This window comes from Seriola aureovittata, chromosome 18 (assembly GCF_021018895.1).
Source record: "Seriola aureovittata isolate HTS-2021-v1 ecotype China chromosome 18, ASM2101889v1, whole genome shotgun sequence".
NCBI lineage: Eukaryota > Metazoa > Chordata > Actinopteri > Carangiformes > Carangidae > Seriola > Seriola aureovittata.
Window position 1 is genome coordinate 9,937,820 of NC_079381.1, and position 23,935 is coordinate 9,961,754.

The following is a 23,935-nucleotide window of genomic DNA, read 5'->3' on the forward strand; positions in this document are numbered from 1 at the left end:
CTTCTGAAGAGAGAAACTCTCCTCAAATATCTTCAATCAGTTCCCCAAAGATAGCCACAGACCTGGTAGAATGTTCTCTTCTTCTGTGGTGTTGGAGTGAAGTTCAGCTCTCCTCTGGATTTGAATGTTTTAGCAGCAGGTGAGATTGCCTTGTCTACAACTCTGAGGCTGTAGATTGACGCGCTGAGGCATAGTGAAAAAAAGTTAATTAAACAACTCTTAATTTCTTCATGTCACACTCTGCCAGCTTCACCTCGCTGCTGTCTCACAACTTCTTTCTCCTCCACCTTCATCGGCTTGTCTCTGAGGCATTGTCTTGCTGATGTCAGTATCTGCTTCTATGTATCTCTGCTTGTAAGACTCTGCTCCCACAAAGCTTTAGATTCATAAATTGTTGTTCTTGGCCTTTTTTTTTTCAAAAGCATCATAATCCCTTGAGACGATGTAAACTCATTAGGTCAGCCCAGAAGGTAAAAAGTGAAAGTTGGTGCTTCAGCAGATTGTAGAGCTCTGTAATCATCTTTAGAAAAATGAACCTTATCAGACAAATCCATAGCTGAGTAATTGCCTCTGCTAATTCCCTTCCCCCATGTCCCACTGCATTGTTCTCAGCAGGACCCTAAATCTGGGTCCGCTAAGGCCATCTCCTAATGTGTATGATGATGCTGAATAGTGGAATATTAAGCGCCACATTTAGTGGACCAGTTCACCCCTGCTGTGTGATTGATGGTCCTGGTGTCCATTAGGACTCGTGAGAGGTGGAATCTCAGTGAGATCAAATAAGTGGAGGTCTGGAAGTGCTGTTTTTGCTTTGACGGGCAGCAGATTGCGTCTATTAATTACCACTCTGCCAGCAATCTGCTCCTGCAAACTGATTACCCTGACTAAAACAAAAGCATCATTAAGCAGGTGAATTTTTCATGGCATCCAATTGTTCTGTGTGTGCGCTACTGTGGTGTTTGCATGCAGCCTTGTGTGTACTGCTTATGTCGGAGAGAAGAAACACATGAAAAAAATAGGAGGCAGATTGATCAGTTTAATGTTACTGTATTATCATTCTGATGAGTGATAACTCATATAGTCCTGTTTTTTTAAGCATTTGTACAGTCATCTTTGGTTTTACTTTTATTATTTATTTGCATTTTTGCCTTTATTTAATAGGTGAAGGTGTCAAGAGATAAGACATACAGATATTAGATACCTATTTTATTGACGTTTGAAAATCAAACACTTATAAATCTCCAATCTGGCAAAAAATAAGGTTGTTAAATGAAACTGACTTTCATTGGTAGTTCTTGGCTATGACCAGCCATATAAATGTGAATGTCCGTGACTGACTGACTGAGTGAGTGACACAGTTGAGTAGTCAAGTTACGCCATTTGTCATCTGGCTGACGGTCAGTTTCCTCATTAACTGTTGCTCTTTCAAAATGAATTTTTATATCAGGCGTTTACAGCCTGCAGTGTTGCCAACCTAGAGCATTTGTCACTAGATTTAGAGATGTTTTTATTTCGATGTTTTATTACCTAGCGACAAATCTAGTGACTTTTTGGACAAACCTTAGCTACTTTCCATAGAAAAGAGTCACCAGTAATGCCCCACAAGCAAGAGGCAAACCTCTCTCCCAGACAGAGGCTCTGCACTGTGTGAGAGAAAAAATAAGAGATATTCTGTCGCTTCTAACTTTCTCTCTGAGCCATCATTTTACAAGGAGACACAGTTGCAAATCACAGCACAGCCGTTGTCTTTAATTTATGTGTTTGGTGATTTTTTTTCAGACGACGTTGCAGTTATAAAATCTCGATTTTAGCAGCAACTTGGAAATGGCTGGGAAATTAACATGTAGTCTTAATGGGCTGCGGGTTTCAGTCATTATTTCATACTTGTTCCTTTGTCTGACAACAGAAACATGTAAATGAGAAAGGCTCTATTGGAAAGTCGGCTGTATTGAAGCACTATATATGAGCACAGAGAGTTGGAGAGCAACAAACAGTTAAAGGGCTGAAACTGGCTGATACTAGGCAGAATGCAAATATGACACAATGTCAGTTGTTTACAGCAGGTCCACAACAGCTTTCAACAATGTCCTTAATTACATATGCAGTCCAGCCATATACTAGGTTTTAGATATTTTGATCTTTCTTGATAAAGGTCTACCAACCGAAACTTTGTTCCAAAATAAAATGAGATCAAGCAATGTGCAGGATTTCTGGTTTTCTTTCAGGTATTTTAACATTTTAAAGTTATGTGTGAAATTTGTTGCTTGGGAACAATTAAGGTTATGGAGCCATGGACAGAATAGAAAAAGAGAGATTTTTTCACTGTCATTATCTGTCTTTCTGTCTGTCTGTTATTTTTGTTAGTAGAGGGGGAGGGTGAGTTGTGTAGTTACAGCCTCTAAAAGAACAGGGAACATGGCAGGAACATTGCTATCTGGTGCGAAAGCTTGACTTGAGACTCTCTAGACCACATCATATTGTTCCGTTTTACTTATATAAACCATTTTAAAGTGTAATTTAAATATTTTCTTTAAACTCTCAGTTTACAGTATATTACATCACATCCTGTCTCTGTCCTGGCTTTCACACAACTACCTTTCTAGACTGATGCTTCAAGCAACAGAGCAGATAATAACACAATTTTCAAGTACATACAGAATAGAAAACCAAAAGAAAATAATACTGCAAAACAATTCAGACCCAGGAAATGGCAAAAGGACTAGAATCCAGGGAAAATAAACAAACTGCAAACTAATAAGAGGTATAAACATAAGAAAGGCAGAGTGAGAGTGCTCTGCTTCAATAAACTTTAAGCTTTGTGACAGTTACATAAAAGTCTTTGTTGCATGGAAACATATGAATCAGGATATGACTGAGAGTTTTAATCTGTACATCCATGTTTCTGTGTCTCCATTTACTGAATTTGGATGGAATATGAGGCAACACAACCATTAGATTGATTGTGGTCACTCTTGTTATTTGAACAACTGGTGAATGGGTGGAAAGTGAACACGACTTCAACATCAGCACGTTCACTTGATATAAGACAAGGCCGTGTTCATGTACCATCAGTGGATAAGCATGTAAACATACAGCCCGATGAGGGCTCACTGAGCAAGCAGGGGATCTGTAGAGAGGGCTCTATTCTGGTGGCTCATACATGGACGCCATTACTCTTAACAGTTCATATTGGGGATTTGAGATAAGATAATATAACTACCATCGATCTGTGTTCTCTTGCACAGATAAGATTTCTTATCTCCGGAATATTATTTGTGATATAATATGATACCAGTAATAAAAAAAGATTAAAGAACTATTTGAAATTATTCAACTGCAAGATGTAATAGCTGGCCACTGTATTACAATGATTCACATCAAATGTAAAAGCTGCTTCTTTCCACTGTACAGGTTACACAAGTACTGCAGGGCAGGGTAATTACATCATTCCATATCACAATAAATGGTGCACTCTACTGCTCTGTATTCACTGCACAACAAATTTTGCTTACCTGTAGAACTGGAGGGTCTGTATGAATCAAAGTGATTTCATCATGCTGTAGGATAGCTGATACAATAGATACATCTGGCACAGTAGTGGCTCCAGAGCAAGTTCAACATTTAAGCTAATGTTTTTGTAATATATGAACATGAAGAAGCATTTTCGCTTATAAGTGTTTTCGTTTGTTTTTTTACAACCTGGGAGGATACTGTCTGAGCCAGAAATGGAGAGGGGAACAAATAACCCATCATTTTGAATATTTACCTGAATATAACACTGTCACATTCATTTTGACAGAGCTGGAGAGGAATGAGGCAACGGCATCATTGTTTAATTAGGTATTATGTGAGGTTCTTCAAGGCCCATTATTCAGCTTGCATTTAGCCAATTTCTCATAAACTATCTTGTATACATGTAAAGAAATAAACCTTTTCTTTGCCATTTCAGTAGGGAAGTAGAGGCAGGACTAAGTGGCAAGAAGAATTGCCACTAAAACGCTTTGATTGGTTTCACATTATACTGGTAGTAGATTGTATAGTTATAATAACAACAATAAAAAGAAATACAACTCTAGAGAGCACTCGGTTGCAGACTAGAAATAGGTATAAATATGTTGCAATGCAATAAAAACAACTTTGACTGTTTTCTTTCTGTAAAAAGAAAGAGGGCAAAAAACATCTTATCATCTAGCATAGCACTCAGTATAGCGCATACCTGCAACAATCCTCTAAATGTCTGTCAGATCAAGACTATCTTGACCCTAACCCTACCAAATTGAACAAAGTCATAGATCTCAACACCATAAATGTGTATGATTTTTTTTATGTTAAGATCCATACATTATTTCCTGAGAAACTGACAAAAGTGTTGAAAATCCCCCTATCTTGCAATGTTAAGGAAAGTGATATTAAAAAAAATCCTGGATCAGCTCCTTTTAAGCTGATCGACACCAAAGTTTAATGTGTTCTTCTTTGGCCCATGCCCCAAACTAACAATCAGACACAGGTGAAAACATAACCTCCTTGGCAGAGGAAACAATGAAGGAAGGTTACTAGCACAGCATCAATGGCTGCTGTTGTATATTGTGGTGCTTTTTGCCATTCTGTTTACCAGTTTGTAGAGATATTGATGCGGAGCAGTTGTCAGGGGAAGAAGTTGTTTTGTGTCTGGCTGTTTTGGCTCCAGTTGTCCAGAGTTAGTTAGATGATGTGGATGGGAGAGGTTGTTAATGATGTTGGATGTAAACTGCCAGGGCCTGGAGTAGCAGATATTTTTGGAGAATGGGCATGTTGTTGGCAACGAACTCTGGTTACTCAATTATTTGTTTAGTCTAGTCTTTATCCCAATATGGCCCAAACCACAGAGCAGTGTGTTGTGTCACAGTGGACTGGATGTTGGCTGTGGGCCACCACTGTCATTGACAGGCAGAATGTCCTCAGCTGTTGTATTAAGTGCATCCCCTGCTGAGCTTTTTTACTGACTGAATTAAAGTTGTGACCTCAAAGGAGGCTTATACTTTGAATGATTTGGATTTATGTGTCTTGTCACTGAGTTGTGTTATGTCATGTTGTATTGATTCGCTTTTGCTTCTTATCATGTCGTGTTGCGCTGTGCCATACCATTTCCTGACTTGGAAATTCAGTGAGCACAGTATTGACAGATCAGGGGAAGGTTGCTGCAGCTCTTCAAAAGTTCAAACTAGTCTAGTAATAACAGAAGTAGGTAGAGATTTATATCAAAACATGTCGCACCACACAAAGTAGTTCTTATGTAGAGTTTAGTTGTTACTAGATATTTGCACCCAGTAACTGCTAGTTGAAACTGCTTCATACCTTCAACAAAACCAACTTACAATGCTAATATTAACTTGCTAATACATGACCTGTTTGAAGACAACAAGAGATAATGAGAAATATTGTTGACACATCTGATCTAACACTTGATTTTTAATAAGAAATAACACGTACCATAAGACCTTATACAAGCATTGTTTTGCTAAATTGCCTAATAGCATCAGCTAGGTTATCATAATTGGACATTTTCTTAATAAAAACTAAAACTATAGTTTTTGGCAGTTAAGCTGCAGCTTGAGATGCTGAAGTGACTTCCTGTTTACGTAGTCTTTACTAGCTAAGATATTTTTTTATGTTCTAGTGGAGCAACTTAGTAAATCACCAGTATAAATGAACTAGTCACTAAAAACTGAGGAAGGGATCTGCAAATAGCAGATTTAAGTTCCATAAACAGTGTTCTTGCATAGCTTTTGTCAAAGTTACTCTGGCTTCATGTCCACTGCATCATCCATAAACATGCTGGTCCTGTAGGCTAACTTCAGGGCATCCAGGAAAGGATGTGTAAAACATTTGAGGTAGCCATACAGATGTCTTACCAAGGTCTTCTTGAATAAGATCAAAGCAACTGAGTCCTGTGATCTTAATTTTCGAGGACTGGAGGAACGGTTGACAGGAAGTTTAAAGATCTAGCGAATTAAGTCCTTAATTCCCATCCTCAACCACATGCAATGAAAGCATTTGGCTCGATAAAAAGCTTCTTAATGACTCCCTGGTGAATTCAGCAGAACAAAGATTGAACCCCTAAATATAAAGGAATTTAATAGACTCATAAGTCTCATAAGTCTACTCTGTCACTTTGTCTCTCTCTGCCTTCCTAAATGAATCGAGTTCATCCAACCCAATTCTCTCTGCTCCCACTTTTGTCCGCAGGCATTACGTCTATCCTGTCCGCCTCACATGGACCGTAAATATGATGATATGGTACATACTCTGCTCTGAGCCCCTGTTCCCTCTCTCTCTATCCTTCCTTTTGTTCACCTTTCCTCTCTGCACCATGTGCTCCTGTAGATTAGAGCTGGCATTTGCCTCCTGAATACCCCAGGTGGGTACTGTAAGCATGAGTGCATGTCCCAGGCTGAGGCCAACATAAGGTTAACTGAATGCAGACTTGATCCTAGCCACCAAGGAGCTTGGCTTGACATGCTGGCTCTCCATACTTTTTGCAAATCCAAATCTCCAAGCCCTAGGTTTTGTCTTGCTTCGCAGAGCCAGACAAGGAGTTTTGGTGGCTTTTTCTTTTCTCTTTTAGTTGAACATCGAGGGGAATGTGCTTTAATAGCCTGCAGGCTCTTTAGGTGTCTTTCTGCACTCAGGTTTTGATTGGCAGCCCAGGGATTCAGGCAGTATTACCACAGTTATCTCACCACACCACACGCCTAACAGCACTCAAAGCCTCCTGAGCTGTCTGTCATGCCTCTTAATTTGCACCATAAGCAGATGAGTTGAAAAAGGATAAAATACCTGAACAGGGGTTTGAGCAGGTCATTTAAGGACACCGACATGTAGCAGAAAAGTGACATTGGCAAGTGTCACCACTGCGTCTTCCCAAAGTCATTCGCTAAATCTCTTTAATACCCTTTCATACACAATATATTAAACAACAAATTTAACCACTTAAACCAGCCTATTGGTGAGTGGTAAAAATAACTTTTCCATAATCCATTTTTATCTACTAAATCCCTGGTGTGATAACCAGTATATTGTAACTATAGTAACTCATGTGCACCCCCTCACACCAATGCTGAGCAGTGTCCATGTTAACCCCAGGTCAGGAGCAGGTTTGTGGATCAAGATACAGTTTTCCCAAGTTGATTCATTATGAGGCATATTTTAAACAGAACTGTGAAATGAACTGTGACCTTTGGATTGTGTTACTATGGTGCTCTGCCTCCGCTTTGTTCTACCGTTTCCCCCACCATGATGTTGTTTGTTGACATATTTTGTTTAATGATCTTTCTCTCCATCTCCTTCAGACTCCCACGGCATGGACCTGTTTGCTGTTGCAGTCCATGAGTTCGGTCACGCCATCGGACTGGTCCACACCTCAGCCATGGAGTCCATCATGAGACCGTACTACCAGGGTCCTGTAGGAGACCCTCTGAAATACGACCTGCCCTATGAAGACAAAGTCCGCGTCTGGCAGCTCTACGGTACGAGGCAACATGCAGTCAACTTACTGTGTATGTGTGAGTGTGTGTAAAAGAGAGAGAGGGGTAAGCAATTTGCATTTCCATTAGAATTTCCATTAATAAATCTGCCTCAAGTGTAACAACAAGCACGCACACATGTGAAAAATGGTATTTCTGTAGCTGATTAGAACTGGGTGCTGTCAAAAAATAAAACAGAGTGGTCTCCAAGTATTTCCAAAATACTTATAAATATTATTCTCCATTTTTTTTTTCAACTAAGCCTGTGTCATTATCTACTGGGCATATACTTTTCCATCATTATTTATGGTATTATTTCATTAATTTACAGAGCATACTGGTTAGATTGGCTGCTCATTCTAAAGCAAACAAGACTGGACGATGTCTCTGCTTCTTCTCTGATCGATCCTGTAGAGTGTGTGTGTGTGTGTGTGTGTGTGTGTGTGTGTGTGTGTGTGTGTGTGTGTGTGGAAACACTGAGCAGACGTACCCTTCCCATATCTGCATTCACAGAATCTTCCTCTACTCCACTGACCATGACTCATGAGCCTTTGCTGTAATTATGTATGTTTCCCGGTGACAGCTAAGCAAACTGAAGGTACTGAGACCTCCTTTCACAGGAAGCAGTTGATGAGTTCTGTAGAGCAAGGTTATTGATTTAATGAAAACATGGATGGAGTTAATTGGACTTCGTTATGGCACATGACCTTATCACACCATTCCCCGATACAGGAAATAACAGTGTGAGAGAAGAGAATGATAAACATGAAGAGGAGAATGAAGTGCAAAAATAAATGGCGAGGGCATGTGAATTAAATCAAACTGAAGTGGAGTGAAGTATTTGAGTGAACAAAGAGATAAAACTGACAAGAAGAAGGAGAGAATTAAACACAGTATGTGCCATGTTATATGATGGCACAAAATGGAGCATAATAACATTACAGAAGCACAGGAATAAAGAAAATACCAAAGAATCGGCAGAATGTTATTACATGTGTTGGAAATTCATTTGGCACTTGATCTCATCCCAGGTGTCAGAGACTCAGTGTCCCACACAAACCGACCAGTCAACCCCTCCCAGACGGCTGAGCCTCCCGTCCTGCTCGACCTCCCGGAAAACAGATCCACTGTCTTGTGAGTAAAAGATTCAAAGACTTCCAGCATCTTTGACGTGCAGCAAAAAGTTACAGAACTACACTGCATTCAAAAAAAATCCACTTTGGCTTCTTCAACAATCCCTCAGGCTCTAACTCGAGGCGCCTACTTTTGTGCCTAGATAAAACGCAGTGACCCTGCATGACCAATCCTGCAGTTTTGTTGGGTGAAAGTAAATGTTTTCCATCCTTCGCGCACTTGTGAATCCCATTCAACATGACACTGCCTGCCAGCAGTGCTGCAGAGAGGAATGTCAATAAAAATCAGATGGCACAGTACAATTTTGATACCAAAAATGATGCCTGCTCCACAGCTGACTCAGGATACATCTTATTAGGATGCATGCTGCTCTTTGATATGTCTTATGGCTTCAGTTGGAAGATCAACTTCCTCTCCTGTTTCAAGCTTATATGCATTCCCTTAGGCATGTTTACACATTCATAAAAATAAAGCTGTCCTGAAGTTACGACAATAAGAGAAGTTCAGCTGCATCTATAAGAACACGAAACTGTCTCACACAGGTGGTATTTATTTCAGTGTAACTGTATTGGATGTCATTATAGTGAGATTTCTATTTTTCTGATGGTCCCCTGTACATCAGCATAATGATATTGTGATTGTTTTTTAATTTCCTTACTTTTATCCTACTTCCACTCAGAAACAAGGTAATGAATCCATGCAGGAATACACTACATTTATTGTAAAAAGAGTTTTTTGGACCTTGATCTGAAACCATGAGGTGCCAACAAAGCAAATTAGCTAAGAGGCACAGAGTGAGTTTGGGAGCCTGCCCGTCTAATTAAGTAATTCCCTAAAGCAAGTTTTGGCAGCTATCAACCTGTATTTTTTTTTTTTAGATTATAAAGGATAATTAGACTTAATTTTGTCCATTTATGTATTTTGAATGTACATAAACACGTACAGCCGCACACACCCAAACCACCAAGCACTCATCTTAAAGTGGTCCCCAAGAGGTCCAACCAAAAAATATCTTCATTCTGAAGACCTGCAATTTAAATTAGATTCACAAGAAAACACACACATACACATGCACACACACACACGTCAGGAAACAATGAGGTACCACTACTTGTGTCTTAGCTGTCTTAGCTAAAAAGGCAGTGGTGGGAACTTAAGCCATCGTTTGAATTCTAGTTTCAGACCTCCACTGGCTTCATTAGTCATTTCCCACTGACTCCATTAGGTCATGATATGTAAAAAAAAAAAAAAAAAAGCTGGATTAGGTCCTGACAAGGGTACCAACACTGACCACTAGGCAGTGAATAGTGTTAATAGAGCTCTTTGTTGGTAATATAAGGCCTGGCGGGCTCCCGCTCACAGCCCCGTGGTGCTAATGGCTTCACCATTGGCAGGCCGACCACATCAGTGCTTTAAATCACTTATAAGCCTCTGGGATAAATGAGGGACCTCACCCTGTCAACGTGAGAGCATCTCCTCCTTTGTTTTGCCTGGTTTCACAGACTCATCCTTCCAGTCACAGCGGATGACAGGAGAAGTGTGAATAAAATCTGGATGCATAAAAAGATGATGAAGTGGATGAACTCATATCTCATTTAAAGCAAACATCTATTAATAGAATTTATGTGATATGATTTTTTTTCCCATACATAGTGTATGTAATATGTCATTTTAGATGATAGGAGTCGGACACAACATTCTTTGTGCTGTTTAAAGATTTAAATGTTATAAATGTCCAGTTTTATGTAAGAAGTTATTTTTCCCTCTTTTTACAATCTTCTCTCCTCCTACTTTCTTCACATCTCTCAGGCTGGCGCGAGATGCCCCAGACAGATGCTCCAGTCACTTTGATGCAGTGGCCCAGATACGAGGGGAGGCCTTCTTTTTCAAAGGTACAGCGGCACAAAGGGAGAAAGACGGACGCAAAGCTACAGAGCTGTGTGGGGAAAAATAAAAATAAATTGCTATATGAGCGGACGTAAGAGGAGGAAGAAGAAATTAAGGAAGGACAGAGAGAGGGAAACAGGATGAGGGCGGGGAGCGGGAGGGGGGTTCAGCCGTAGACACCCAACTGAGCCAGTTGAGCCCTGCTGAGAGACTGCAGTCCAAAAATTACATCAGGCTTTCATGCTTTCCCCTCTGGAAGGATCACCCCGAGCCTCACTGACAACAGAAACAAGAAGCAGGCTCGCATACCTTCAGCAGCAGACGTGTTAACAAAGTTTACTGAACTTTAACTGACATTTTGTAAACCACTTTTTTTTATCCTTTTTATAACTTACAAGAGATTAAATTAAAAGTTTTACAGAGCATTGTTACAATCATTTTGTCTTCTCAATGTTCTTTTTTCCGACATTGATTTGATTCAGCCTGTTATATGAATACTGTCTGGCATTCACGTAATGTGTTTTTTTTTTTTTTTTTTTTTGTAGAGAATGTAAACCCTCATTTTCAGTGAGCCTTGAACATGTTCTGAAATGTACCATATGGGTAAAAGTCTGCTGAAGGTAGATATGACCATGGAAAACTGTTGAAGAAAGGAAACAGTTCATGCTTTGATAAAGATTCAAAGGGCAAGTTGCTATTGATAAAATTTCTTTATACACAAATGACCCAATGACAGCATGAACCATCGTATTCTTCTTAAGGTTTGTTCACATTTGCACTGTTTTAAGTTTCCTCATGGCCAATGAATTAAAAAAGCCATGTGAGCCATTAATATTCATTGCCAGCAACCTGAATAACGCTGGTCCTCTTAACTCAAACCTGTCCTTCTCCCCACAGGGAAGTATTTCTGGCGACTAACTCGAGAGAAGCACCTGGTGTCTCTGCGTCCGGCTCAGATCCATCGCTTCTGGAGGGGCCTCCCAACAAATCTGGACAGTGTGGACGCTGTGTACGAGAGACCTGGAGACCACAAGATAGTCTTTTTCAAAGGTACAGTATCAAAAAGAAATAAATCTGCAGTCCAATTGGTAATCAAATCTTGGAATGATTATTTAGTCTAGTTCAATAGTGTTGGTGAACATCTGAAGTCACACGTTTTATTTTTTTTCCTCTCTCTTTCTGTCACAAGTAAATGATGGAATGAGTTTTTAAATAAATATGATGGTTAAAATATGCACAGTTTAGTACATACTGTATTTCAAGTGACAGTGCATCCAGAACATTTTTTTAAAAACTGCTGACGACCCACTGACTTTTTTTAAAACGTGATTCATCCACACTATAAAGAGGCCTGAAGAAAAGAGACAGTTCGCAGCTTCCTTACAATGTGGCTGGGACTCTGAAGGAAACTGTGGCATTTTTTTCTCTATGTGAGATTCGGCAGAAGAGGCATGAATTGAACTAAAAAAAACAGAGGGGCAGAAACAAGGGCATGATTTGATGAAACTTAAAACAGTCTTCCTGGCAGGAAACATTCGTCTCTGGCTGCATATCAAAAATATGTGTAAATCTTTTATGTTTATTTCAAGAGAGTGTCCTTTACAAATTTTACAGGTCTCTTGTCTTTTTAAATGCATCATCTAAAATGGATACACTTGTCTGCTATGAGTGATGTTTAAAACTATAGTTTGTTAAGTAGATTTTCTCTGTCCACCCTCTCCAGGTCTAAAGTACTGGGTGTTTAAAGACAATATCGTGGAGGAAGGTTACCCTCGTCCAATCAGTGACTTTGGCCTACCTTCAGAAGGCATAGACGCAGCCTTTGTTTGGCTACACAATGACAAAACCTACTTCTTCAAGGACAACCGCTACTGGCGCTACGATGACCACCTGAGGCGAATGGACCTGGGCTACCCTAAAGACAGCACGCTTTGGAAGGGGCTGCCACCACAGCTGGACGACGCCATGAGGTGGTCTGATGGTGAGGAGCCTTAGAAAGCAACACTCTTCTATTGTTCAAACATGCAGAGATTAGATTTCATCCACAGTAATGATTGGCATGAAAATGAAATATGATACTGACAAATCCTTCAAATTTCCTTCCTCTTAATGAGCCCATAGTTTCTTCCTTTAGAAATTTAGATTTTTCCTCTAGTGTCTCCTAGGAAATAGCCAGGTACTCCCAGAAATGTTGGGAGATGTAGTTCTTTTACTGGTACCTGGTTCTACCTGCTCCACATGGGTCGTGCAAAAGACAACTCCAATGTTGTCTTCTAGATCCTTTGACCTACTGACACTAAAACTGTCTAAAGTTTGAGACTAAAGGTGAAAGTTGAAATTAAAAGCTTTGTTTTGGGGCTTAAGGTGCCAATATGCTTCAGATAATTTGCTTGTCAGGTCATTAAACAGTGTCTAACATGTTTTCTTGACTTTCCAAAGCAGACAATCTGAAAATAATGCCCACTTTATGCTGCAATTGATGAGGTGTACAGACGTGAGAAACTTGGCAGGGTTTGACACTTTAGCCCATTGGTGTGGTTGGAAGACGGGTCACATGACCTTGCTTGTTTGACGTATACTGCGGCCTTTTCTGGATTAGAACCTAAGATGTTCTGTCTTGAGCTAAAAGTAAAATAAGTAAGTAAATGTTACTATGTGACACCTTTTTACAGCACATGCTGAAAAAGTGCTTTACAATGAAACATAAGTCAAATATAAAATACACACACAATATGTGAAGATGGTAAGTTTATAGACTAACACAAAAGTAGTCGTCTCTCTCTTGGTCTTTCTCTGTTCAAAAACATGGCGGATTCTTCAAAAAAACTTCTTGTCATAATAAAGCTGTCTTGCTAATTTTTGGAAATTCCACAAAATAAATGATCACAACTCTACCACCAAAAGAGATCTTTCACTGTGAGTGGAAAGGTGTGTAGAAGGAAGCCAGTGAGATATTTTGACCTCTTCCATTTTGATTAAAAAATTAATTATAAAGACACTCTGATTGATTACATTCAATGGTGAAATGATGAATCACCGCTGTCTGTTTCTTCCAGCGATAAATTATTATATTTCTCAGAGAAAAATAGAGCTGAAACACTCCACCAGAGTATCAGACCACTGGTATCTGTGGTATTTCTGGTGCCTAAGGCAAGACCATGCAATATCCTTCTCAGAGGAAATCCTCAGAGAGGAATGAACTAAGCGAGAAATATGAGACGAGGGTGGAACAATTATGCAAGTTAGCAAACATGCAGCTTCAAGCCTTGAATAAAGTTGTACAGGCTCAAATTATTATTCTGAGGCAACTTCCTAGGAGTAGTAGAACATTGTAGTTTAAAGCCATGCTAGCGGCATGACTCTAGGCGTGGAAATGTGAGTCCATCACTTAAGTCGAGACTGAAATACTACAGTTGTTGGAGGAATTTCAATCACATTTTGTACACATATTTTTTGGTGACTTTTCCTTTAGCACAAGACCATGACGTTAATGTTTTTGGCTTTTTTGTGAAATATCTTGACAACTATTGGCTGGATTGCCATGACATTTGGGACAGATATCCATACTGCCCAGGGAATTAATCCTAATAACTTTCGTGATCAACTGACATTTTCTCTTTCCAGCAGCAGGTTTGAACTTATTCTATGTAATATCTCAACGTTTACCAAATACACTGGCACAAAACTTTGTACAGTCATTCATTATATTGATGTTTCAGTTAGAATACAGGGTTTTTCACCTCATTTGAGCAAAGTTATTTGTTTATCAGCATGTTCATTATTATCTTCATTTAAAGTATGTAATGAGAAATACACACTTAATATGACTTCCAGCATCTCATCAATCAGATATATTTTATATTCACTGTCAGCAAAGCACAAATCAACAGAAACATGCAGTAAAGAAATGTTTGAATTCAAATTTTATTATTTATTAATAATAATAGTTAATTTATTGAATTAACTTCTGTCGCTCGTAGATAAGACATTCCACCTGAGAAAATATATTCTGTATTTCATTATCGTTCTTACAGTATGTTCTGTTATTACATTTTATTTTTATTTTTATTTTATTTTATTTTGGCAGTCCCTGGTTGCATCTATGCACAATTTTTTTTGTTGGCATAGCTGCAGTATGTAGATTAGAGGCACATTTGCATTTGATTGTTTTTTTGGGGTTTTTTTTTTTTTTTGGTTTTTTCATGTGTCAAAATATTTTTTTAAACCTTTATCTGTTATTTTGACGTGGCACACATGGTCCTTTCTGCCAACACTCGGCTTCACATTCACACAGTCAAACACATTCAAACCTTGGAGCTAACCCAGTGTAATCACAATGAGCAGCTCCACTGTAGCAGCTGAGTGTCAAGGTCACAACGCCTGCTTCCATCAAAGCATCATAGCCACACTCATCTGATCAGGTTTGCATGTTGATGAGAGGTGTAAAATAGTCTAGTCATACTCCATTTGTTTTGAGGAAATTTGTGCAACATTTCTGCTGCTGGGCTGATGTGTATGTGTGTGTGTGTGTGTGTATTTGGCTCTGGGTGGTGCTAGATTTTAAAAATACCCTAAAAATAACAGCTATTGAGTCCTGATATTCGAGACCACTCTCAGGGGGAGCCAGGATGTCCCTAATCCCCCCCTACAGCATGTGAATACAAGGAAGCTCTTTCCCTGTCAGGTGTTTAGTGGTTTGTGTTCTGTCTTCTGAGCTTGTAGATTCAGAGGTCTTGCTCCAAGCTCTTTGATGTGTGCACCAACATGTGTGTTTGCACATGCGTGTGTGTGTGTGTGTGTGTGTGTGTGTGTGTGTGTGTGTGTGTGTGTGTGTGTGTGTGTGTGTGTGTGTGTGTGAGAGAGAGATGAGGCCAATTGCACAGTCCCCACTCCACTTCACCCCCGGCCATTATCACCACAGAGCCTGGAAGGGTAAACTTGGAAACCTACATGCACAAGTGCACTTAGAAAGACCATGGGGCCTGGGAACTGGAGCCACATCAAAGCCTGTTCTCTGTTTGTTTCACCAGCCCAGGATGAATAGAGAGAGAAACAGACAGGGGGAGGGAAAAGAGTGATATGACAGCGAGAAGAAGAGAGGAGATACAGTGACATCTCGTTATGAAAATAGAACAGAAAGAGTGGGAGGGATGTGAGAAAAGAGGAAGAGAAGGTGAATCCAGACAAGAGGGGGACACCTGAGGACAAAGATAATAAAGACAAGGAACGAAAAATAAGAGGTGCTAGAAAGATAGATGGCTTGACTCAGAGGACAAATAGAGAAATCACAGAGAGAGAGGGAAAGGCAGTAAAACCATAGCGAATGGTTGCTGTGGAGGGAAAAAGAGGCATTAAGGGTATTAATGTAGCTGTAATGGTGATAATGATCGTAGCTGCTGACACCAGTATGGCATCCAGGAATAGTTAAGCTTTTTAGTCATAAGGATGAAAATGACATTTCTCGGGCATGAATGTTATCTTTAACCTGTAGAGGAAGTTCACATAACAGTAGTCACATCTGCAGAGTCAAAGTTATAACCTCTGTAACCGTAGAACCGAGAAGTGAATCCACCTTTTCTTTCTTACTAGGAATTTTAGAACATAGGGTTTAAAACTTTAGACATTTTCAAGGGCCTCTGGCCTATTTATCAAAAGGAGACTGAATTTAAACTGAACTTAAACAGTCCCCCGAGTTGCTTTTACAATGGCAATGTTTGGAGGAAATGAGAGACCATTGAGTAAACCACCTGAGACAAACATTTCTGCAGCTACAGTTCATGGAGTTTCAAGTTTTCCTTTCAAAGATAAGGCTGATGATATCTGTAGTTGTCTTACAGTCAGCAAATCCCCTGAAATGACCATAACCAACAATGAATTGATCCTACTAACAGAGAATTGCCTGTGTAACCAAAGACTGACATGGCATATCCCTCTCTGCCAAAGAGCTCCATTGTGGTCCAAAAACACTGTTGCACTCGGTCACATGTTCTGTCATTACCATAAATCTGGGAACTGTCATTGGCATTCAGCCCTAAGGGCTTGGTCTTTCAGTTGTAGTGATAGATGGATAAGGAGAACACCAAAAGAGCAACAAAAACATTTACTTGAAGACCGTATTTGGAATACATTATTTGGCATATATTATCAAGGCCATAGCAATGTAGAGCAAAAAGCTGCCTCCGTAAAGCAATAAGTTTGCACATTGCACAACACATTGCTACATCATTCCTGCATTATTTATTTTATTTAGAAAATGATGCTCTAACGTGGTGTTCACAAATATAGTATTAAAGTATTACACTCAGGGTACAGTTCATTTGACTTTGATCATTCTCTGTCTTTTCATTCGTATTTCCTCTCATCTCATTGTCTCATTTCCTTCAACACCTGATGGATGTGAGGGTCATCCCTGTATAATATGACAGTAAAAGATTAGTTTTTATAGATTTCTTGTGTCGAGCACTTAAGCACAAAGGAGACTGTTGTTATCATTAAAGTTATCACTTCTGATGAACACTGAACCTGTTTTTCAAAGTGACACGTGATGCATTTTGGAGGCTTTGTTCCTACAAAGTGGTATTTTATCAGAAGCACGTAGCATGTAGTTTTTTCTTTTATTCTGCCAGTACCTATTTGGTATTCTGTGGGGGGTGGGGGGGGGGGGGGCAGTAATGATCAAGGTGTCAAGATTGCTGTGATCTGTGTTGTTCCAATACACCCACAGATGTTACAAAATTACATTAAATTTGCTGTATGTATAAACCTCATTTATGTTTGTAATTCTGGCCTGTTTTACTTATTTTTTTCTTCAAATAGGACATGTGTGCTGGCAGTTCATTAATTATGAACTAATTGTAAAATAAAAAATGTGCATCATATTTGTTTACAAATATATTAATCTATAAATGAATATGCTAAATTACAATAATTAATTATTTGATATTTTAATGTGCAATTAAAAAGAGGAATTTATGAAGAGAATATACAAATGAAATAGTAATCCGTTAATAGATAGTTGAAATTAAAAAAGGTTTACAAAAACAACATAAAACGGTACTAGTACACAATTTAAAAACACATTCATGAATTGATAAATAAATTATGAAATTTTAAATTCTATTTAAAATGCAATTTATAAAGAGAAATAGACAACTGGATTCACAGATTGAATTAAGAATATAGATTTTAGTCAGGCATTTAAAAAGGCAATTTTCTTTCCCATTTGCATTTCAATTTACCCGCCGCTTTTTTTCTCCTATGAGTTATTCAATTTTCTTATCATTTAGCTTGTCCTTTTAGATTCTCCATTTAGCCCTTGCATGACACTTTTAGATGATGCAAATAAGTCATGGGTTGTAATAAGCTCTCTGATTTGTTAGAAAGTCACACCCGCCTCATACCTTAAGATCAGGCTTAAAACTGTGCTCTCTGGCTCAAGTGAGTCATCCCTTAGTTATGCTGCTTTAGACCTAGACTGCTGGAGGATTCCCATGATGCACTGAGCACACACTCTCTCGCCTTCTCCATTTATATAGTACTACTTCATGTCACTAACTTTGTTAGTTTTTTCTCTCCCGTAGTTTGTGCTTCTCCTCTCTGTGTGTGTCTCTCTCTCTCTCTCTGCCCTCATTCTGCAGGTATCTCTGTTTTTGGAGCAGCACGATCCAGATCTGCCACCACAACACTTATCATTATTATTTATTAGTATTATTGATAACACTAGTTTAAGTATTAGTATGATTATTTCCACTAAAACAATTAATGATTAACAGCAGATGCGATAACACCATTATAACTGTTATTAATTTCACTCAATTAACAATCAACAGTGTTTACTGCTGTCCATGGTCTCTCTGTCTCTCTCTCTCCTCCCCCACCCCTCTTTCTCCTCTTAAACCCAACCGGTCGAGGCAGACGGCCGCCCACCCTGAGCCCGGTTCTGTTGGAGGTTTCTTCCTGTTAAAAGGGAGTTTTTCCTCCCCACTGACGCCGAGTGCTTGCTCTTTGTGGGAACTGTTGGGTTTCTCTCTAAAATAAAGTAAGGTCTCGACCTTACCCTGTAAAGTGCCTTGAGATAATGTATATTATGGTTTGGCGCTATACAAATAAAATTGAATTGAATTGATTTGAATACCTTGCTATCTTTTCCTACACTGTTTAGGGACCTAGAAGAACATAATTGGATTTTTGCCTTGGCTTTCACTCTCTTAAAATGTCCAACACTGATATATCAAGATTTTTATGGGACATTTCCAGTGAAATGAAGAGTGTTGCACCATTGGAGACAACCTCAATTTCAACACCCACCATGATTATCCCCCTTTTTACACGTCTGCATACGACTTACCAGGCAATTGCCAATTAATTACTTTTAATTTCGTATAATTACTACATTAGATAGTAATTTATAAAAACATTAATTTTTAACAAATTTCTATATTTAGTAGACAGTTAGTTATTAATTAATGACACTTAATTTCCATGACACTTGTTGTCCTCCATAGAGTGTAAGTGAACATATAATAAATGTTATTAAATTTTAACCAGTTAAATTTTTCTAATTGGCAAAACAAAATACACCTCCTACTGGAAGAGTGTATTTCAAGGATTGTTTGTGCACGCTGCTGCTACTGTTCAATTATTCAGTCTCTTCCAGTGTGGGTGCTCAATCTTGCAGCTATCGCTAGCAAAGTTATTGGCTACAACCCAGCTTTTCTGCACAAGATCCAATCCAAGTTTACACAGGCTGCATCTGCCACCTTAAAATTGGATCACATCATCCATCAGAGTCCCTCGTTGCGTCATCATAGTCCCACAATACCCAACACCAACCAAAAAATTAAACTCATGATGAGTGGTTACACTGAAGTGTGCCAGATTAGTTATTACTTTTATATGGAAAGAATGGAGCCTACCGACCAAACAGCAAGAACACCAAATGCTTTTCAATTCTCTTTTTTTTTTTTTTGAGTTTTACACTAGTCTTGTGTCAATAGACTAAGGGCTCCATTTTTATGTGAGCACATTGAGCAAAGTGCAGCTTTGAGTCTGTGAAATGGTATTTTCTTGAGACAGAGTATTCTTCTTCAGCAAGGAGAGTGTAGCTGGAGGTTACGCAGGTAAAAATAAAACTTTTACAGGAAACAATACTGAACCAATCATACTATTTTGTACAGAGTCAGAGAACTGTTAGAGAAAAACTAGAAAAAAACTATTCGTTGTCCAAAATTTTAAGATGTTATGCTTCAGAAAAAAAATCCATGCTGGTTTCTGAACTAACGTGGACTCTCCTGTCCAAAACTCACAAGTGTGAAACACAACTGTTACAGTATATTGAATAGAATTATGATTTTGTATGATGGATGTGCTTATACACAGCCACTGATATGTATCTTCTGTAATCGCAATAAAATTATTCTCACTGCATCTCAAACAGTTGAGGTGGGGTAATAACAGTGTGAAAGCACCAAACATACTGTAAACACTTCCCACTCTGGATCACTGGTTCACGAAATTAAGGCTCTTGATCTTTTATGTGTTCTGTGCTTGTTGTGTGTATCAGATGAGAGCAAAGACGATTCTGCACCTTGTATGAATAATGAAGTATACAGTCTTGTCCTATGATGCACACAGATACTAATGTCAACCCTCTGCCCTCTCCCAAAGGCTCGTCCTATTTCTTCAAGGGGAAGGAATACTGGCGAGTGCCGGGCAGTGACATGGAGGTGGAGCCAGGATACCCCCGCCTCATCGCTAAGGACTGGCTGCTGTGCACCGAGATGCAGTCGGACTCTCCAGATACAGAGCCCAAAAGCACAGAGACGAGAATCAACGGGCACCTTCACCCAGACCACGCAGAGAATGGATACGAGGTTTGCTCCTGCACCTCTGACACCGCCTCGCCTTTGGGCGTCCGCCCCTCCCCATCTCCCATCTGGCTCCTGCCGCCACTCTGGACGCTTTCGCTAGCCCTCCGCTCTGAACTGCTATGATGCCAAAGCATGGGACAAAGTTCCTGAGCTGATTGGTGGAGGGCCAGTAGACACCCAGTAAAACCAACGACTGGAATATTTTGTTTTAATTATATAATTTGGTATCTTTTTGCTCTAATTTTGCTGTTATTTATTTTACATGCCATTTGGTCATCGGAGCCAACTAATGTAGTCCTTATAGGCATCAACCCACTCATAATGCTTGACAGAGTTATTACTGAATGGTTGAACTGCCTCATCTCTGCACCAAAAAAGGGTGAGTGATTATTTCTCCTTATGAGCAGCAAAGGCTCACATACAAGCAGTTGAAAGGCATCCTGGGTTGTTGGCAGGTGCAAAGGTGAACAACAATCCAACACACACATTGTTGCCTATTTTATAAAATTACAGCAGAAGTTTTATTACAAGGTCGTTTCACCAAAATTAGTTTAAAAGTACAAAAGATGTATTTTCCCACTTTCCTCTGGTGGTATCTAGCCGTTCAAATGGTTCATCTTTCATCTAACAGTTTCTAACCCTACCCCAATACATGGAGGTGGATCGAATTTTGTTTGTGCTGTTCTACACACTGAAAAATATCATTTGAAAAACTTAACAGTAATGTGCCTGTGCGAAAACAATATCAGTGATACTCTTGATAATCCACAGCACTCAAATGGACAATTTTCATTCACCTCCATTATTATTGGATGTCTCAAAAACTGGGGAAATAAACCCTGAACTATGTGCACTGCAGGATATACCACCAGATATACCGTCAGAATTTTTTTTTGTAAACTGGGGAATTGACCTGTTAATGAACCCCAGAATCCACACATATCCATCCAGGTTTAATGTAAGGTCTGACCTTGCTCGACTAAAGTGCTTGTGATAAGCATGAATGTCTTGGCTTTGACTCTTGCAGACAGTGTGAAAACTTCTTACTGTGACAGCTAGACAGATGCATGGATGAGTAGATGGATGAACTCAGCACCAGTTTCCTTGCCTAAATCCCTCAACTGTACTCCGAATTGAGGAACCTGCTGCATACTTCCATATTATATTACATAACATATTTCCATGGGTTTATTATTTTCACCTCCGGGTCAGAAGCATTCCCTGCTCTTGGTTTATTTGTATTTTTTGTCTCAAATTCAGATGAAATAATATTCCTGTTTATTTGACATTGCTTTGATCAGGTTATAGAGTTCATAGAGCCTTTTTGTGACTGTTGGACAATTTCCTTCACACCCCATGCTCCTTCTGAAGACAAGAGTCACAACATGGCCCCTGGATTTATTCTTGCTGTAAAGATATATTTACCTATAGACTGATATATTTGAGTTGAAAGGTTCTGCAGGTATTGCATAACCAAGTGGGCTGTGTATATTTTAAGCTGTGTTTTCTAATGTAAAATATTTTTGTAGAAAAATTAAAAAAAAATCTGAATGACTTTATCGGCCAAGTGTGGTCACATGAATTCATATCAGGATAGATTATTTAGAGTACTCAGTCTTGCAGCTGTGAGGGCCGAGTGTGTAATTATTTAGTGTCATTGAAACAGAGCCCGGGCTTGAAGACAGATGAAGGTAACATGACAGCTTGCAGACACCAACTGGGAGATGTTCTCCATCTCTCTGATGTTCTTAAGCATGTTTTCTCTTGTAATGGTCACTGCTGTTCACCGGGAATGCAAAGCACATTGTGTCAATTACACCACAAACACCACACACACACACACACACACACACACACAGTGTATTAAGTGTATTAATGAACAGTTTTGTTGGCCGAGGATTATACAGTATGTCGTGTTTAAGGAAAGAGAATCAGAGAAGTAATGTAACATAATGCAAAAATATGCACCAGCTCAGATATGACTAATTCAGAGATCAAAGTCAACAGGATGTCAGGCCTGTCGAGTTGGTAGATTCCCAACCACAAACATGCACACACACGTAAACACACAATGAACGCCACAAATGTACACCTTAGTTACAGTTCCAGTATATTACACACTCAAGTAATGTCACAACAATGCACAGGCACGAATATGTGCATATCTATGAAGGTTTTTGTGTGGATCTTTATTTGTTTGTCGTTTATTCCACCCAAAGCCTGCGGATGAACCCCGACAAAAATGATGCAGACCCAAAAACTTAACTCTATTTTGAGGTGAAATCAAGTTTAAAAGTTTAAAAAGTTACTCAATCTCTATTTCTGCCAACAGCAGCAGTTTTCCTTCCCTCTTCTTGACACACTCGAGTGGTATTAATTAACTGGTGTGGCTCAGCAGCCACCAAGAGAGCACCTGCACCCACAGGCGAGTGCGGCAGGAATGGGTCACTTTATAGCTGTGCATCCTGTTTGGTAAGATTAACAGACCAATAAGATGTTTAATTTAGTAATATTGAATGTTTAGTAAAATAGAAAATTATGAATTTATAGATTCAGTCTCTCTGAAAATGCTAAAATAGTTGTATCATTCATGGAGCTTCTTCTATAGTTGACACATGGCAGACTCACTGATTGAGTCTCCAGATGGGCCAGGCAGAACCAATCAATCACTCTGTAACTAAAATATTAAAGACTGGAGGAAGTGCTTACAAAGCTGAGAACTTGCAGTGGGATGGTTTATAGGAAGAGAGCATACATACAGTAAGAGGAGAAACAAATAGACAGAAAGTGACAGATTACTGTAATAGACAGATACACATGGTTAGAGACAAACAGGCAAACTGAAAATAGAGGAGTCGGCAGCCACAGAACAAAACCACTGAAATGACAAACAGATGTAGAGATAGAAAAAAATGAAATGTCATCCCAAGAGAGACAGTGGCAAAGATAAGAAAGCAATTTAGCAGTAAGTACATAATCCACAGAGGAGATAGGAAACAGTTTCCACATGCAGTAGCTGTCCGTACAGACAGCAAAGGAGCTACTTGTAAGTTTTGCTATTGCTACATAGCCAGAGTTAGCATTAACAGTTGTTGACTCTCCAGTCTTGCCGATTCATCGTTGTGTTTACAAGAGAAAAGGTTAAAACATGTCCTCTGAGCAGTGTACTTCTTCAAAGCAGATTGGACGCTACAGTGACTCGGTATCGGAAAGGGTCGAGACGGGCCAACTGGGCTGGGGCTAGCTAATTGGAATGCAACCTTCAGTAGAGGAAAAGAAGTGAGAGAAATAAAGTCAAAACAAAAGTGTTGCTTTCCACAGCTGGAGACAGCACTTGGCAAGTAAAGGAATGAAGTTTGATGCTGAAGTTACATCGTTTCTTCTAGACTGGCAAGTAAACAGCTGTTAATGCTAATGTTGGCTATGTTTCAATAGCAAATCTTAGAAATAGCTCCTTTAAGGGATGATTTTGTTTATTACAAGAATTTTGCTTTTAATAGTTTTGGCCATCATCTCACAAGGTAAAACCTAGTTTTTTTTTGG

The 23,935-nt window shown here is 39.2% G+C and overlaps 1 protein-coding gene across 1 annotated transcript in view; it reads left to right on the plus strand.

Annotated features, from left to right (window-relative positions):
• The window catches only part of LOC130186010 (matrix metalloproteinase-17-like), a 62,765-nt gene extending 40,814 nt beyond the window's left edge, over positions 1–21,951 (plus strand). The window contains exons 5-10 of the mRNA XM_056402697.1: positions 7,329–7,505; positions 8,534–8,636; positions 10,446–10,528; positions 11,421–11,573; positions 12,247–12,504; positions 20,190–21,951. Of these exons, the coding sequence (XP_056258672.1) occupies positions 7,329–7,505; positions 8,534–8,636; positions 10,446–10,528; positions 11,421–11,573; positions 12,247–12,504; positions 20,190–20,515 (1,100 nt within the window). The 3' untranslated portion in view covers positions 20,516–21,951. The remainder of the gene's footprint in view (positions 1–7,328; positions 7,506–8,533; positions 8,637–10,445; positions 10,529–11,420; positions 11,574–12,246; positions 12,505–20,189) is intronic.
• Positions 21,952–23,935: the final 1,984 nt, after the last annotated feature.